The sequence below is a fragment of the Rutilus rutilus genome, assembly GCF_951802725.1.
Source record: "Rutilus rutilus genome assembly, chromosome: 21".
In the NCBI taxonomy this organism is placed as follows: domain Eukaryota; kingdom Metazoa; phylum Chordata; class Actinopteri; order Cypriniformes; family Leuciscidae; genus Rutilus; species Rutilus rutilus.
The window spans coordinates 19,805,048-19,823,552 of NC_140226.1; the positions used below are offsets into that span (position 1 = coordinate 19,805,048).

The window sequence follows — 18,505 nt, forward strand, 5'->3', positions numbered from 1 at the left end:
AAAACAAAGTACAATAAACGCACCTCAATTTTATTTATTTCGTGAGATCCTGGATGCATTTTGCTTTCAGAACAACTTTTACATGGCCAATACAACTTAACTTATTTTTTTAACCAGTGATCTATATAGAGAGCTGAATGATTATCTGCACTGAACTTGAACATTGATTTATTTCCATCGGACTGTGAGGATTTTAAGGGCGTGAGTGAAAACCCGCATGTTAGGCTACTGACTGCATTTTTTTTTTTTTTTTTTTTGTCATGTGGAAAGGATTAAGTTTTTGCTCCTCAATAAAGCGGTTATTTGCCATGGGAATGGATGCTACAACTGAGTATGCTGTGGTGTAAAATTGATTAACTCAAAACCTGGACTTTAACTAGGCCTATATTCAGTTGGGCTTTAGAAAACACACAATCGTTTGAAGGTCTTTTTTGTGTAAATTGTTATAAAGGCCACGGCACCGCAAAATTTCTTAAATATTTATTAACGCATTTGATCAGGTCGTAATTGAATGCGCTCGCGATAATTGCTTCCCAGCAGAATCTCAGCGCGCTCTGGAGCACAGGAGCGTTTCGCCAAAATAACCCGGAGCGATATCGCTTCTTCTGATTCGGTAATGACGTGGGTGGGTCTGGGTTAATGGGTCAAAAGCGGGAGGGAGGCAGCCGTCAGGCACCGGGCCATTAAAGAAATAGCTCGAGAAAAACAAAAGTCTGGCAAAGCTGTTTAGATGAACGTGTTCGAACAGAAAAAGTTTCCTTTTGGTCGATTAAGCAGCGGATAGAAAGAATGTGCACAGGTTGTAAATTGTTTATATGTCTCTCACCACAGGAAGGCCTGCATTATTTTAAGTCCCAATTCATTACAAAGATCTGTTAGATTTATTATAGCCCCGTCACATTTTTATTATATGATAAATAAATGCGCATCGAAAGAGACACGCTACTCGACGCTTCAATGAATAGCCTACCATGTTCTGTTTTGTTAGAACAATTTCGTTAGTAGGCTAATAATAAAATAACCCATTCGCACGACTTTAATCAGCTTCAGTGTTTTTGTGTGCTAATTATTGATGTGTTGACCTGGCAGCTGAATCAACACCTTGCGCAGAAGAACATTACTCGTATTTGTTTTACTTTGCTCGCATTGAGACTCCACCGCAGCTCAGCGACACTACATAAACATGAATGGATTTGTAAGATTTGCATCAAACAAACATTTGCGCCCTGTCTTCCTGGCGAATAATTCGAGGAGCTCGGACACGCCCTCGCGTGGAGCACCTGCTAAAGCCCGAGGGGTGAGAGAGAGGAAACATTATAGGGCCTGTTCGTTCTAACACTTTCAACTGACGCTGGCATGATTCTGGAGAGGTGATTTCATGTCCATGAACTTCACAGAGTTGGTCACTATTGATAACAACCAACATCTGTGATCCCCCCCCCCCCCCGATAAAATAACCGACCTAATAAATAAAGCTCCCGTCTTCAGACATTAGATATTTCGTCCTTACATAAACTTGTCAAGGCTAAAGATAGGCCTTAACCAATAGGCTATGCCTATCATAAAGCTCTGAATTTAATAACATCTAACGTCATCGGCCATTTAAGCACTCACATTCAAATACCACGTTATCCAGTTTTCATTATTTTGAAATGGAATGAGTTTCAAAAATTAAAGCCTGCTGGCACGTGCATTTTAACAGCTATCAAAGTGAACAACAAAGCAAACGTTAGGCCTACATTTGCAAGCCTAAGTGAGAATTTGGGTAAAAACATGAGAGGGACGTATGCTAGTTTAAGCCTGACCTCTGTCTAATTTTGAGCACATACGATAAAGTTAATTAGACGCTCACTTCACATGTCGATCTGAAATTTCGCTTACTGTCACACAAACAAGCTGTGCTTTCACTTTAAATTTCCGTTCTGAAAATTATCTCGCCTATCATTTTGTCATTTAGGCTACTCAACCAGAACAGAAGATATTGTTTAATCAGTCGCTACCTGGAAGGCATGTGCCTTTCACTGCCGTTTGAGTAGCATACTACCACAACTCAAATAGCCTACAGTTCACTGAGAAAGCTTTAGGCTACTTTATTTTTAGATTGCCCCTTGCAAGTATTTTTTTCCTTTATTTATTAAAACGGTGTTAAATTGTTTAAACTAAACGAAATCGAATTATTGCAGCAAAAAGCCCAAGCAGCAAAACTTCCCTCGGTCAAGAATATTTTGATGAACTGTCCTCAAAATGTGTAATTTTCTCAGTTCATGAGGCGGATAGGACGCTTTCATTACTGCTGTACGAAGCAATCCACTCTTGCCTAGCTGATATGCTCATATGTGTCCAAATGTCACCCGAGTGGGACGGCTCGTCCACAATTGGCACCATATTATTACATGTGAAAACTGTAAAAGAGATTACCGACCAAAAGCATTAATGGGAAAACGGAAGTGTGATGAGCGAAGGGTTTGCTGAGATGGCGAGATGCTGACTCCAGGCCTCTGTGAGTTACAGAAACGCTGAGGGTGGAAAAACCACCAGAGGGATTTATTCCTACAGTATTGACGCTGAGGTCTTAGGAACAGATGACATTATGGCTGTCAGGATGGACACTTGCTGAGCTCATATATAACTTTATCATTAAATCAGTAACTGACCATACATACAGTTTAAGTAGGCTATAGCTATATAGCCCCTAATAAGTTAAACTATAACTTTTTTTTATAGCGTTTTAAAATATATATATTTAGGACAACGAAAGCTATTTTTTCTAATCTGTTTTGCGAAAACACTTCTTGTTGAGCGTTTCAATTTGTTTTTTATTCGTTTGTTTTTTGTGAGGCCTACATTCAGAAATGTCTGCGCTATGGGCTAATATCTTCAGAATATACTACAAAAAGTCTCATTAAAAAGCTGAAATTATATTTAAAATACTTTTAAATTAAAATTATTAGTGAAGAATTTTTTTTTTAATAATAAACGGTAAAATATTTGTCAATTTAAAGTCAGTGTGACGCAAGCAACATGCAGGAAACCATTGTGTTGTCACGTGGCAAAAAATATATATAAAGGAGCGGTATAAAGTATTCTGACCTTTTCAACAAAAAGGCATACTTTTGTTTGAGTCAAGCGGAGTAGGCTTAACACTAAAAAGTACTTATGTTTTGCTGAAATAATATAAAAAGTAACATTTGTAGAAAAATTGCCTTGGTTTAAAATTATTTGAAAACTTTTTTGATGTTATACACTCCCATATATTAGGGTGCAAGGTAAATAGTAACTACTTGGTATATATATATATATATATATATATATATATATATATATATATATATATATATATATATATATAAATTAAATGGAAAATATTGATATTGAATGATTTTCCTTATATGACAAAAATAAATAGAAACACAAACCCCTGGCTTAAGCTTGTCCCAGACTAAAATGCTTATTTTGAACTGTTTTAACTGAAAGCAACTTGCACTGGCATATCTTAAAATACATCAGTGTCATCGTTGTCGAGTGATCTGTTATCATGTCCAAGTTATGCATTTCAGAAATATACATATAGCCTACAAATCACGCAGTTGGCAAACAATGTATTCATTTAAACAATGTAACAATTTTAGGCAGAAACAAATGTCTTCTTAAATGTCCTAAGGCCCTATCCTAGCTTAATCTAAACCTTGTCTGTGAAACTGGGACATAGTGTTTTAAAATGATAGAGACTGGAATAGGATCTCTAATGTATACTATTTTACCACTCAAGTGTTAATTGACAAAACAGTGCAATCAGTGGTGACATAATTGATGTTAATGGCTGCAATTAAAACGGGAACAGTTAATTAACTCTTAATTGAGGTGAGAACATTTTGTCAAGTTCATTTTTCTCCTATCAAGTGACCAGACTGTGACATCACCTCACCGTCTGAAAGATGGCACTCAGATGAAGCTTTAGGCCTTCCTCGGGCTGTTGATCCAACAGGGAGCGTGAGGACTGAAAACCAGTTTGCCCTCTGCTTACACAACCATTCAGGAAATGAACACTAACCAGTGAATGGCTGTTTGTTTGTGCAGATTTGTTCAATATCTGACGGTGTATGACAGCTGGTTGAATTAGATGTAAAGACCTCTGATGAACTGTGCAGACCAGGCCCTTGCTGCTCAGGCAAATTCATAAAAACATCTGCACTGGTACATTCTAAAACATTAGAAGAAGAAAAAAATAGTTCAAATTATTAATATTAAAAGACAATATTAGAAGCGTGAATTCAATGACCTCATGGATAAGACTGATGTAATACTGCAAAATACACAAACATCTAAGCTCCCTTTTCATATGTCATAAAAAGAAGCTAACAATGCTTCTGGATGTTGTAAAAGAAACTCGTCTATCAAACCCAATGATGTGTCAATCAAATTTCAGCATTTTTGCCAGAAAGATTGTTTGATCCAAAACATTTTCTTAGTTTGACTCGACACAGGATTACAAGGTTGAGATCACAGAAAAACTGTGATCTCAAATAATCCTGTGTGATTATAAGTTTTAAGCTTAAGTCTGAGCTGTTGAAAATGGTTCCTGGCACACAATCAGTGACTGGAGGCCAGACTTATTAAAAAAAAAACAATATGAATATACTTCAAATAAGACAGATGCCTCTTGAAAACTACTCAATCAGTTGTCAGAGCAATCATCATAATTGCTGATTGTTTTAATGCACAAATCAATACACTGTACAACAATACACCGTATACATTACAATAGACAATATGCAATGCAATGTTTTAAAACATGCTTAAAAATGATTCGGTGTCAATACTGATTTGTCCTTAAAACGTGCAAAGAATAGGCAACAGACAGACATAAAAACAGAGGTGGCAACACAAAAGCTTCCTCTCCTGACCCTTCCTCCATTTCCAGCATAAATTCATATTTATATATCTTGTACATATACTTTAAAAAAAAAGAAAATCCTCTTAGAATGCAGAGTAAATAGATTACGATACAGTGAGGGATTATGGATGGCTGGGTGCTGTCAGATTAAGTTCGGAGAGCAGGTCGGCGACAGTTCTGACACGGCCGCTGTGTGAAGACTGTGGGGGGAAACGGCAGCCTCCTCTTTAGAGACGCGCAGCGTATCCCCTCTGCATTTCTTCTGCATGTAATCTCATACACCAAACAGGTGGAGAATTAAACCCAGCCCACAAGCCGCACCACTGATCCTGTGATCAAGAACAGGGATACTAGTGTGGCCTCTGTGCCACCATGCTCAAAGAAAGTCAAGTGTTACTAAAATAAAAAAAGCGGTTTGCAGACCCTCAAACATCCATTCTGATAATGTGATAGTGACTGGCACGAGCCAGAATGGTTAGGGAGTATGTGTAACAGAAAAAGGAATAACCATGGAAAAGTAGGTTTAAATTGTTGTTTTTTAGATATACTCAACAAGGCTGTACAGTACTGGCCATAAACAGAATCAAAAGAATTGCAAAAATATGTTTTATTTGAAAGCAGTTTTATAGTTTAAGCCCATTTAATCTGTTAAACTGTTGTTGTTTTTTTACTAAAAAACAATGTTTATATTGTTAAAAAAATATATATAAAAAACTATTAACAGCTTTGATTGTACTAATTTAGACTAAACCTAAATGAATAACTTTCAGTTTCCCCTCCTCAGGCACCTATAAGTCACAAAATAAGAATATAATTATTACATTTATCAGCATTAACTGCAGTAATATAAATTCTTACAAATATTTTGATTTATATTAATAAATAGATCAACTATTTTGTCAACATTCATCAGTTATAAATGATGCTCCGAGAAAAAGCTAACAACACAGTGCGTCATCAAAAATAAGAAATATACAGTAATACTAAATATAAAACAATACCTGTGTGTTCCGGTCAACAAGGTTGATTTCTAAAGAGAGAGAAAAAAATTCAAACTTAAGAAAATAATACTCACATACAAATGTTACAAGTGAAGTGAGCATCACATTAAAGTCTTAAAAAAGTTGTGCGCCGACACATCCGCTCGAGTGTCACAGCAGCGCCTTTCTACTTCCACACCTGAATCAGGTGATCAGCCCGAGCACCAATCACTCAGTAATCTTGAGTAAGTGCACTGTGTGTACGAGTGGGCGGAAGTGTTGAGTTCAAGCGTCCTCTGCGGCTCAACCGGAGGAGGGTTTCTCCATGGTAAATTATGACTGTGCCATTAGCATTCAGGATTATGCGTGTATTAAAATTCTGATGTAAATGTCTGTAATAGCCTAGAGTCTGTACTGTCCAATAAATATGTATGGGGGAAAAAAGTTTAATTATTCTGTGGACAGAAAAGAATAAAACATTAATGTTTTAGGATGATTAGCTAAGTACAATACAAGCAGAAAAAAAGGCAGTCAACTTGAACCTATTTTGGAGAGGGCAAAACAGAGGGGAAGATATCACTCTCAGGGCATTAATGAAGGAATTATCTGTGAAACACACAGTCACTAGATAAATTGCGCCAATAAAGCTGAAAAACAAGCTGTACGCCTTCATCCAAATAGTGAGAACAATGTACTCATTCAACCCTGTTACTTTTGTATCTACTTTGAGAGCAGTATTTACTTAAACGGAGTTGCATTCAAAAGAACACACCTGTGTGTTTCCAAGGCCAGGTGCGATGACTCGTCAGGGTGTTAGAGAGGTCATCCATAGCCTCAGAAGTCGACGTTTCTGCAGCCCTGTTCCTGTGGAATCAAGTTTTTCATAAATGACTAAAAATATGAGTAAAGAAATCTCTCTAAGTCCATACGATCAGACTAACAGTGAATGCCGTATGGAAATATTCTAGTCTTCTGCATTCAGAGAAGTGTTCGGTGTACTAGCATTCACAGCAGACAGGCCTGGATCTCTTTCACACACACACACAGCATCAAGTCAACACAGAGCAGCTATGTGTGGGAGTCAGGCCTTTCCCAGGGATTCATGGGTATTCCAAAAAACACGAACCGCTGCCACCGTACGCCGTGCCGTCAAATCCAGCAAGCGTGTAAGACTGCGTGAATGTTATCAGTCGTATTGTGGGCTGTGCGATTTGGGTTTTTCTGCGGCGACTGGCGATGGAGACGGGGTCCAATTTCGGGGGTTTTTCTATTTCCTTTAGTGATGCACGCCGCTTACAAGGAATCGAGGGAGGAGGAGAAAAAGAGGCCTACGGGGCGCAGCCCACACCATGCAAACAAGCGAACAAACACATACACATCGCTACACATGTACAGATGCACTCGGATGCAAAAAGTGTCACGAGTCCAAGAGCTGGAGTGTGTCTCTCTGTGTGTGTGAGAATAAAAGGATACATTAACAGATGTGTGTCAGACTCGGGATGTTTTCCAGATATCCGCATCTTTGCCTCTCTCCCTGCGCAGGGCTGGATTTAGTACAACCGACGGTGATGCCACCAAGTCATTGTACTCCTTCTCTCGCTCACTCTCCCGATCTTTTTTTCTTTGCCAGCACAACGTAGGCATGAGGCTCGAATCAGTGTCTCTAAGCCTTATTGGCTCAGCATAAAGAACAATAAAACTTCATCGGAGACCAGATTAGTCTGGTTAAATAGAATTTAAAAAACTCCAAAAAACAAACATAAAAAGGGAAAAATGAGAAGAGGATTTCCTCTCTCTCTTGACTGCTATTTATCTGGGTGGGAGCATCTCCCTCTGATGTCTTGCATCCGGCCGTGTAGCAGTGCAGGCCTGTAAACTGGGATTCAGGCTGCCAAATTACCCCAAACTCCTTATTTTGTGTTTTAAAAACCCTCTAATCCCACCCCATCCTCTTTGGGCCGTCCACTCGTAACTGGCTGACGGGAGAGGGAGGATTTAAAGGAGATCGAGGGAGCTTAAGTGGGACAGAAAGAAAGAGAGTCAGCACAGAGTCAATGGTCCCTCCGTCAGCAGCAATGGAAGCAGAGAGAGGATAAGACAATAGGACAATCCTCATGTAACACTCTACACCCTTATTGTGATGCTCCAGGCCAAACTTGGGTAAAGTACACACACTAGAAGAGATAGAACGGGTGTTTGCTTAAAATATCTCTCGCAGTGGCGAGCGGTGACTTCTTTAACTCGGTATGCTGGGTGGCACGTTATGTCAAAAAATGTGCAGATACATTGGATGGGTTTATAATAAGAAATAAGCATATAGTAGCGATTAACAACCTCGGATAGATACAGTATGTCTGTCTTTAACACAGTTTTTGAAAACAATTATTTCCCTTTGCAGAAAATGAAAGACTATGAAAATAGTTTCAGTTATGACTTTTTTGTTCTTTTGATTTAGTCTACATTCTTCCACTTGGGCGAGCGATTCGCGGACAGCTTTCCCTGCGCATGAAATCCCCCATTTGCCAGAAAACCAATGAGAACGCAGGACAACGATGACGATACATAACAACAGAGCGTAGGCGCCAAAGCTGTTGTGGATACGCTTACCCGAAACACACGAAACAAGCAGATTTGAAGAAAATGACCATTGTTTGGCAAATAAACAAATGGCAGACAGTTACATACATATCACCAACATTTTATCATATAAATTTGATGGTACACCTCAAACAAAGGAATTTATAGTAATTTATAGTGTTTATATTAATTAGCGAGTCCACATATGGCTTGGGTATGCAGAGCATTCGCAGTTTACAGTATATGGACCGCACGCCCCTGTTGTGATATGTTTGACTTGAGTTTAAAGGGATAGTTCACAAAATACAAATACTGTCATTATTTACTCCAAAGCTATATGCTGTTGTTTTTTCCCTTTGAACATAAAAGGATATTTGAAGAATCTTCACACATAATTATTTTACATTTAATGACCGTTCGTAATTACTACTTCTATCAAGCTACAAGAGACAAAAAGCCCCATAAAAGTAGGTCATAAAACTATATTCACTATATTCGAACTCTTGTGAAGCCATTTGATAGCATTAAGCGAGGAACAGACTGACATTTACGCCATTAGTCACTGAATGATTAAACTCGACATACTGATCAGTTTTTTTTTCTTTGTTAGAATAAGTTCTTTTTAATGAACTGTGATCCAAAACACAAATCGAACTGAATGATTCATTCTCAGTCGGTTCTCATGTTCAGCTCACTGAGTCAATGCTCTGGTCAGGATGGTTTTCAGTATTATTATGAAATAGTGTCTTAACAGTAAATTTCATAAAGCGTACGGCTTCACAACTCTTGCTATGCATCACATGACTACTTTTATGTCGATTATTTGGTGAATTTTGTGTTCCACAGAAAAAAATAACAGCATACAGATAGGAATGACATGAGGGCAAGTAAGTAATATTATTTTCACATTTGGGTGAATTATCCCTTTAAGAAATGCACTCAAATGACACTGCTAACAACACCAGTTTATGGCATTTCAAGAAATGCAATTACTAATGCATCAGCTAACAATTTAATCTAGACTTATTAATTTAAAACACTCACACACACACACACACCTTGATGCAGTGCTCCAGCGTTTGGGGTCGTGAACATGTCTGTCGCTGCTGGTTGGTGGGAGCTTGACTCCACTCTGCCTTCCGTTTGCTGACTGACACTCATCTGAAATCACACACAAAATCCCACCATGCCCCGAGGAAAACAGTTTAACATGAAGAATCTTTGAAATGTAGAAGCTCTTCTATGAAATAGAGAGAGAGAGAGACAGAACATGACATACAGTGTAAAACATGGGCGTCTAGTACATGACTCTCCCAGACAGAGACAGTGAAGGTTACATATTACAAGAGACACTAAGTGAGACTTGATCTCAGGGAACACCCTACAGCACAGCAGTGTGTGCGTCTGCGTCTCATGAGCTATAAGATGATCCCTCTCATACGTTCTTCTCAGAGTCCTCCTTTACAATTGGCTCTCTCACCAAATCAACACACTCCTCAATGAGATAGTGGACACTGATCCTCTTCTGTGACAACAAAGCAACGGTGGAAGGATGGAAAGACAGACAGACAGACAGAGAGAAACTGCAGGGAGTCTAGGCAGGGAGTTCAAGAATATAAAAAATGCAAGGGAAAATACATTATTAGGGCTGTTATTTTAATGCATTCATTGAGTGCAAACAATTTTCCTTTGAATTATCACCATCCCTCCCTCCAAATTTTTTTCCTTCTTTCCCCCCCTTTCTTCTGTTGTTTTCTTTGTTGTAACAGTAAAATAAAGTGGACTGTCTTCACTATGTCTGTTTTTTATGTCTTTTACTTTCCGCTCAGTAAAACATTTGAACAAAGAAAAAAGTTTGGGGGTCGAGATTTTCATAATGAAATTAATCAAAGTGATAGAAAAGGCATTTATAATGTAACAATTTCAATTAAATGCTGTTTGCAATTAAATTAACTTTCTGTTCATCAAAGACTTCTGGGGGAAGAAAAAAAAAATCAGTTTCCACGAAAATATTAAACAGCAACTGTTTTCAACACTGACAATAATAATGCATGTTACTTGAGCATATTAAAGAATATTATATCAGCATATTAGAATGATTTCTTAAGGATCATCTGTATATATATATATCATACATATAGCTATATTATTGATTGCTGTAGATTTTAAATCCACTTTTAATACGAATAAATGAAATTATTTTTGTGGTATTGCAGGGCGAAATATGGTACGAGTTCAACCAACCGTTGTGGTTTCAATTTCACGTAAAATATGTATTTTTCAAATACAGCCATACTGATGCATAGCTGAAACAATTGCTGCATGCCTGCATTTATTCAATGGGCACGAAGACCGCTATGTAGGCTACTGTATTCAGACCGAATGCAATGATTGGATGAACTTTTTTTGGTCCTGAGACTTCCACAGAACATATATGTAAATGTTTTAATATTTAGACCACTTCTATTATTGATCGCTATTAGGATGTGAAGAGATAACAAAATCTGTTCTGTAAAACAAAAAGTTTTTTGTTAAGAAACAAAAAACATTGCCAAGCCTACCTTTAACTTTACAAGCATTTCACCATTTTATTTGATGAAACGATCGTCGTGTCATATACACAGAAACTGGTCTTCACGACAACACGTCAAAATAAAAGTTTGGTTTAATTTGAAGAAATTATAACAAATATATTATTATTGAAGAGTAGAGGAATATTTACAGAATATTACACAAGTTTTCATACGTTTTAATTTAAACAGTAAACTTGCCAAAAAATAAAAAGAATCATTACCTTTTAAGATAAACTAAATTGTTAGTTTTATAAATTGATTTGATTACCACCATTTTTTTATTTTATTTTTTTATTAAATAAGTATTTGACCATACAATGTTTTTATAATCTATGTACTCCAGACAGTAAAATACAGATTTTCTGCCCAGATCATACTGCCCAGCACTAATTTGGGGATATTTGATAAATTAATAAGTGCATCATGTAATTGATTTGATTACATATTTTAATAGATTGGCATAGTCCTATTTATTATATTGGTTTAAGAGACTCTAGGCAGCACAGCTAAATTGTTAATAATCATCCAGAAGCATCTACAACAGAACAATACCCTTATAGCTGTTTGACACTTTGTTTTATTTATGAGAACGAGCATATAATGTGTGAATACTAAGTAACTTTTGAATTTCTAGTGTGTGCGTATGTCCTTTAGATTCATGGTTGGCTGACAGTGTGAGACGTTTGCTTCAGGCTGGCCAAATATAAACAAGACACCTTGTCTGTTTAATGCACAAAGCAGAATCATACCGCTCTCATTCCCTATTTATGATCCTCCACGCTGCCCTACAGAATTTCCTGTAAATATTCCTCAATAATCCCTACATACAAACACACACAGGCAATATCAGCACCTGAAAGAAGCTATTGACCTGAAAATCTACACAGAGTTGACTGAAAAGAAAGAGAGAGAGAGGGTATCTTGCACTATATAAAAAAACTCAAGCAATGACTTCTAATTGCAACATTTTAACTATTAACAGCGGTAAAATGCCCTCAAACAGACTATTTTGCCCATCTGTTCATTTCACATTCACGCTCTTAAGCACTTCCTTCCAAGGCTAAGGTCTGCTCGGGGTGAGAGAGCAGGGAAATCATCAAGGACATAATTAAGAGGCTTATGGGCAGACAGGGTGGGAAACACACACACACCCTCAAGTTTTCACCCCCTTATTAGACGCTAAACACCTCCCTTGTCTCTTCTGTACACCTGTTAGCTGAACAACTTCTGTCCGTCCCTCATCTCCCACTTGCTTTTCCTTTCTTTCTATGCCCTTTCTCATTTTAATGTCTGCCCATCCTGTTGGCCTATGAAATATTCGTTGAACATCGCTGAAGAGCAGCACGTAGGACGTCCTCTTCAGGTCGGTAGAAAACAGAATATTAGAGCTGAGGTCAATGCACTTTAAACCCGTCCTATTCAGCCAATCAACAACGTGAACAAATCAAACTCTCCTCTATATCTGCGCACAGTGTTAAAAAAAACCTTAAATAAGAAAAATATAATTACATAAGCGATTAAACATTACGAAACCTAATGACTTTTTTAATTTCCCAGTGGTGCCACGGCCAGGGTCACATGCGTCTTACGTCATATCACGAAAGACCGAATGAAATGAACATTGTGCATGTTTTGAACTCAGAGCTAGAGCACAACATGCCACCTGCAACAGCTACAAATTGTGCATTTTTAAGTTAAAAGAAATAATTTTTCTGTCTCAAAATAAGTTCACCTATCCCAGCTTAAAATGTGTGTTCAAACAATGAAAGACAATGGGAGTGGTCAGGAAACCTGTTTGAAAACAGTTCAGCTTTAAATAATTGTACCTTTTTCTTTTTCTAAACGAGTAAATGAAAACATGCAGATAATTCGTGTTTTTGAGTGATCGTTTGCTCTTACAAAACATAATTAATACACCACTAGGAGATTTGGGATCATTTTTATTGTAACTAACATTATGTGAATAATTCTCTCACCTGGTGCCGATGTTTGTGCCTCTGCGTCTATTTCATTAGCCTTCTTCTTGGCTACAGCGGCTAACACCACCTCACCCTTATCTGCCGCCACGTAATGGAGGTCCTTTGAAGGTAAAGCAGAACAGCAGAGCAATCTAAAATTAATCTCAGCTCACATGACAATACTTCAGTTTTTTTCGTTTTTCATTTTTGCGCTCTACTTGAAGAGAGAGAAGCGGCGAATAGAGGCTGCGGGAGCAAAAGAGAGAGAGAATAGATTAAATAACCTGTTTGAAGTTTCAGAGGGGGGGGGGGGGGGGGGGAACAGATAAAAGTATCAAACTTTCAAAAATCAGTCTTGCTCATTTGTTCAGTCGCCTTTATGTTGTCCTCCCTCCTTTTCTCTTTCTCCCTGAACTCTGACCGGACGCAATCATACTGGTTTCAAAAAGCACAAAGATGTGGGAAAAGGCATGTGTCATCTTTTAAAAAGCAGGAGCGATGCTCTTCATGTCAGAATAGAGTTTAAACTATTGTCATTACGCGCAGGTGGGTGTGTGACGCACACACATTCATACACTCGCTCTTGGTCTTTCTCTCTCTTAAATATGAGCCCTCTCATCCCAGAGAATAGACTATAACACATCTATTATAGAGCCTCATGCAGTCAGGAGACCTCCATTAACCCACAAACATGTTTTTAAATGTCACACCATTAGTCCCACCAAAATGGATGCTGGATTGAGACTAAACAAAGATAAAGCACATCTGACTGCTCAGAGAAAGTCTGGGTGAACAATGACACTCGATGTGCTTCACTGACCACAGAAATCTTTGGTGAATTCAACTAAAAGTCTTTAAAAACTATCATAAAATATGCCAAACAAGTAATAAACTAAAGAAAGAGAGGCCTACCAACAGAGTGGTAAATTCACTATAGAAATGCTTATTTGCGGCTTTCACAAAATGGGGCAATGGCAAATATAAAAAAATATTTAGTTTATTTTTTATTTTTAGTTAGTATTAATTAAAAATAACAACCACAATAAACAATTCTTTTGCCAAGCAATAGTTCATCTATCAGTTCCAGGAGAATAATAACTCTAAATAAAATAAAATAATAAAATAAAAACTTGCAAAACATGTAAACTGGAATGTTTGGTCATATGTGTATTGCATTCACTTAACTTATTCTAACCATCCAATTAAATTTAAGAGCTAGAGCTATCTAAAATGAATCTGATATAGTATGTGCATCTTCAGTATAGTTTAAAAAACGTGGTATAAAACATTATCAGTCAACAGAATATCCTTATGTATCAGTAGAGAAGATCCTCAGATGTTTGGACACGCTGGAAGAACTTATAATAATGTAATTGACAGACTATATTTGACCATCTTGGAGGGGCCCATTCATGGGTAAATTAAAGTGAAAGTTGAGAGAGAAGCTCAGTGCTGACTCTGATACTAATAAGATCCTCTCTCTGTCTGTCCGTTTAAACGCTAAACCCATCCTTCCGCTTCAGGGACATCAGTCAGAGCTGCGGCAAGATGCAGGGAGGGTGAATACAGCACAGTCAGACCTGCAGAGCACTAATGCCTGTTTTGTCAACCAGTCTCTCCAAGTCTGATCAAATGAGGGGGGTTGGGGAGTTTTTAAGAGTGACTTATAAACATCAAACGGGACTTGGTTTAGCTCTTCACAGGCTCAGGGATGAGAGCCAATAACCTCTCGATTCAAACAATGATTCTTCATCTTTTTAAAAAGACAATTACTTTTTAATATTGAGTTTATTTAGATTTAACCTCACAATCGATTCCCTTACAACTGATTAAACATTACAAACGTAACTCATCATGCTAAACAATGTTCGTGGTTGTTTTTTATACTTTTTATATTGTTTATGGTTTATTTTTGAATATAGTCAAACTCAAACTCACTGAATCTGATTCTAACCGCTAACTAACATGCGAGTTTGAGACTCTTTTTGAGTAACTCAGCTAGCACGGTGAAGTTTTCCTTTGATTTTAAATTATTATTGCGATTTATTAGTCACATTTTAGTCACAGTGTGGAGAGCCCTGAATCAGCTACAGGCATGAACTTTCAGTGGCTGTGTATTTTAAGAATGCCCACATTTCCATAAGCACATATACAATGGAAAAATAAGATGCAAAAATAGAGATAGAGAGAGCATTCTAAGGGCATCGTGTTTTCGGTAAAGACGGAGAATTGACGGGGAAAACGAAAGGGTGGATATTAGCAATGCATCTGAAGACCTTTATTTCAGATTAGCAGAACGTAATGCTTTCTGAGCCAGAAAGAGAGATTGATCGAAAAAGAAAGGAAGGCCAGGAAACAGAGAGACAGACGGAGAAAAAGCGAGTGAATCCAGACTTCTAAGAGGGATGACAATAATTCTGTACATAAATCAGATATTATACCTCTTATTCACCACAGCTTACACAGGACACAGGATCGGGTCTAATCTTATTTATTTAAGAGCTTTAAGAGCTCAAACACGGATAAACGGCCTTTTAGTGTTATTTTTGACTGGAGAGGCATATGGAGACAGGATAAACAGCTGGTCCAGCGATGAAGCTTGATATTCACTCGACGTCAGAAAAGAGTTTAAAATTAACATGGACCAGTGGAGCAGAGCATGAGAGGGAGAAAGAACCGTTACATGCACAATTGCGCATTTACGCTCACACACACACAAGTGCGAAGACAATTCTGGAGGATCACACCTGTAATCCACGTGAGTGTTTGAGGAAGGTGTTTATCAGATACGTGAGAGGGTCTTACAGAGTTCATTATCCATCTCGACACAGAAACCAGCCAATATCAGCTCAGTGCCGCACGTCACGTCTAATCGTTGATATGAACACGACCCCCTCCGATCCAGCAAACACGCGCACATGCATACGCCCCATTAACCAACAAAGCAAGCATACGATCACAATTATGATCTAATTAATTAATCGGCAGATCAAAAAAAAAAGAGCGAGGAATGAGTAAAGTCAGCGAAATACAGCTAAATGAATTAGCGCAGACACTATCAGGTTCACATCACAGGATAATTACAAGTATAGAATGTAACAATTATGCAAAACACTCCAGTGAATGAGTGGAGGGGCAACCCTGCCCTCCCTCTCCCTTCCTCTCTACCCCTTTGGGTGACTCCGACCCCTCCAATTTCTTCCGACACCAAAGTGCTTCACTTCACAAAAGGCTTCTTACAAAAGAAAAGAAAGAGAAATTCTTTCGGTGCTCCATTGTTGGTTCGGAGACAATGGAGACTCGAGCCCGACTCATACTGGGGGCTCTTACGTGGGGCTCCGTCCGTTTTGTTTCAGCTGACCTCTGTGACACAGAGGGGACCAGATCAGATGGAGCAAGGACCCCCGCTCGTTCTCTGCCTTTCTCTTTCTTTCTTTCTCTCCATCTCTCCTGCGGTTGGTTTAATTTAACTTCTGTGGCTAATTAGTCAAGAGCCAAAACCGTGGGGTGAAACGCCACTGCCTTTAGCTCCCTCTCACTCTCTCTCCGTTTCTCTGCCTTTAGCTCACTCGCTCTCACTTCTCTTTGTTGATTCAGAAGGACTGATATTCATGGGCCATTCATAATTTGCCACTTGCGTCTCTCTCATCCTTTCTCTTTTTCGTTTTCCCAGTGCATGTCCCAAGAATAACAGATCCAGGTTTCCTTTGCCCTTCTCTCTCCCTCCCTCCCTCCTTCTCTTCTCTGCCCTTTCAGGCTTGTGTGGCTCGAGCTCCACCTTTTCAATTGGGGCCCTCAGCAGCAGCACTTAGTGGGGAATGAATTGGAACGAGTGCGATCAGCGTGAAAGAAGGAGGGAGAGAGAGGAACTGCAAGAAAAAAGGACAGAGAGAAAGAGAGAGACAGCGGCCGGTGTGAACGCTAATAGGGAAGGTGTCACTCGGGCATGGAGAGAGGAGGCCTAGAAAAGGGGTCACACACACACAGGACCATTTAAAGGAGTGAGAAACGAGAGGGAGAGAAAAGATAGTGTACCAGCCACGAGAGCTGTGAAAGACAGACTCCCTCGCTCTTTTTCTTCCGCACCCCCTCCCTCTCTCTCTTAGCAACTGTTGCTCTCTGGAGTCTCTGGGATTCTTGTTATGGTAGGAGAGAGGGGACATGACATGGCCAGGGGCCTCAAATCCCAAACTGCACCTGCCCTGAGCCTCTCAGTCTCAAAGCTCTCTGCATGTGTAACCCACCTATAACTACACTGTTATCATGACAATGGAAACACATTTTGAAGTTCATTTTAAAACAGATTTATCACTTATACCTCGGTCACAAGAATAAATGAATGCATCTTTTTATTAATAATCATCACAGATTGATATGTTTTCTTGAAAAGTATGCATTAGCTTAATATTAGCTTTCTATCTGCATATTACCTGTCAGTTTTGAACATTTAAAAATGTACTAAATGTTCAAAGGTTTGGGGTCATTAGGATTTAAAAAAAAATGTTTTATGCTCAACAAGTCTGCATTCACTTGATCAAAAATACAATAAAAACAGTTATATTTTGAAATATTATTGCCATTTAAAATAACTGTTTTCTTTCTGAATATATTTAGAATGTAATTTATTCCTGTGATGGCGAAGCTGAATTTTCAGCATCATTACTCCAGTCGTCAGTGTCACATGATCCTTCAGAAATTATTATAATATGATGATTTGGGGCTCAAGAATAATTGAATATTAATAAATTATTATTAATATTGAAAAAAAGTTGTGAAAACAGTAATGCATTTTTTTTTTCAGGATACATTGTTGAATAAAAAAAACATTGTAACATTATAATGTCTTTACTGTCACTTTTGAGCAATTTAATGTGTTCTAGCTAAATAAAAGTATTAATTTCTTCACTGGATCTTTTGAATGTAGTGTATATTTTGTTACAAATTTGTTCCGTTAAAAATTCACACTTGGACACTTAAGTCACAATTATAATGTATGAATTTCATGAGATACAAAATATAAAATGTTTATTTTTAACCAAGGTAATTTTATTGAAGTAGGTCTCATCAAGTTCACACAGTCTTAACAGGTGTGTGAACATGATCCACTAACATCTAAAATCATTCATCATTTGTTTACCTGCATGTCATGTGACCATTAACTAACATCAGAGAACTGTGAAAATTAAATGATTTAAACTTTTTTTTTTTTTGGCTGATAAAAAAGGTTTGGGAATCCCTGGAAGTGTCCAAGTACATTTCGGGGCAGTTGTGGCAGTATGTGCATGTCTGAAAGTGTGTGCTCACCATGAACAGATCTCTAGCTCCGATATCTACAGCCAGCAGGAAGGCGTTTTCAAACCGCTGGTGTCTGGAAGAGTAAAGTCAGAAGTATTGAATCGCCATTTCTGAACACCTGACTGAATGGTGATTTTTATTTAATGCTTATTTTAATTGAAGAGAATACATTAAACCATTCCAATCTGGAACACACACCATCAGTATGTAGAGTGTGTGTTATGCGTG

General features: G+C 38.1%; 1 protein-coding gene across 5 annotated transcripts in view; it reads right to left on the reverse strand.

Moving 5' to 3' along the window:
* Nucleotides 1-4,681: 4,681 nt before the first annotated feature.
* Nucleotides 4,682-18,505, reverse strand: part of wdpcp (WD repeat containing planar cell polarity effector) — a 75,558-nt gene continuing 61,734 nt past the window's right edge. For 4 of the 5 annotated variants that reach the window (XM_084393296.1, XM_084393294.1, XM_084393292.1 and 1 more), the window contains exons 13-18: nt 18,287-18,350; nt 13,001-13,103; nt 9,510-9,612; nt 6,647-6,738; nt 5,896-5,924; nt 5,485-5,682 (exon numbers count right to left, since the gene is read on the reverse strand). In XM_084393296.1, coding sequence (XP_084249422.1) covers nt 5,635-5,682; nt 5,896-5,924; nt 6,647-6,738; nt 9,510-9,612; nt 13,001-13,103; nt 18,287-18,350 — 439 coding nt within the window. In that variant the 3' untranslated portion in view covers nt 5,485-5,634. Of the gene's footprint in view, nt 5,683-5,895; nt 5,925-6,646; nt 6,739-9,509; nt 9,613-13,000; nt 13,104-18,286; nt 18,351-18,505 lie in introns of all 5 variants that reach the window. The other variant, XM_084393293.1, reaches the window with a different exon arrangement.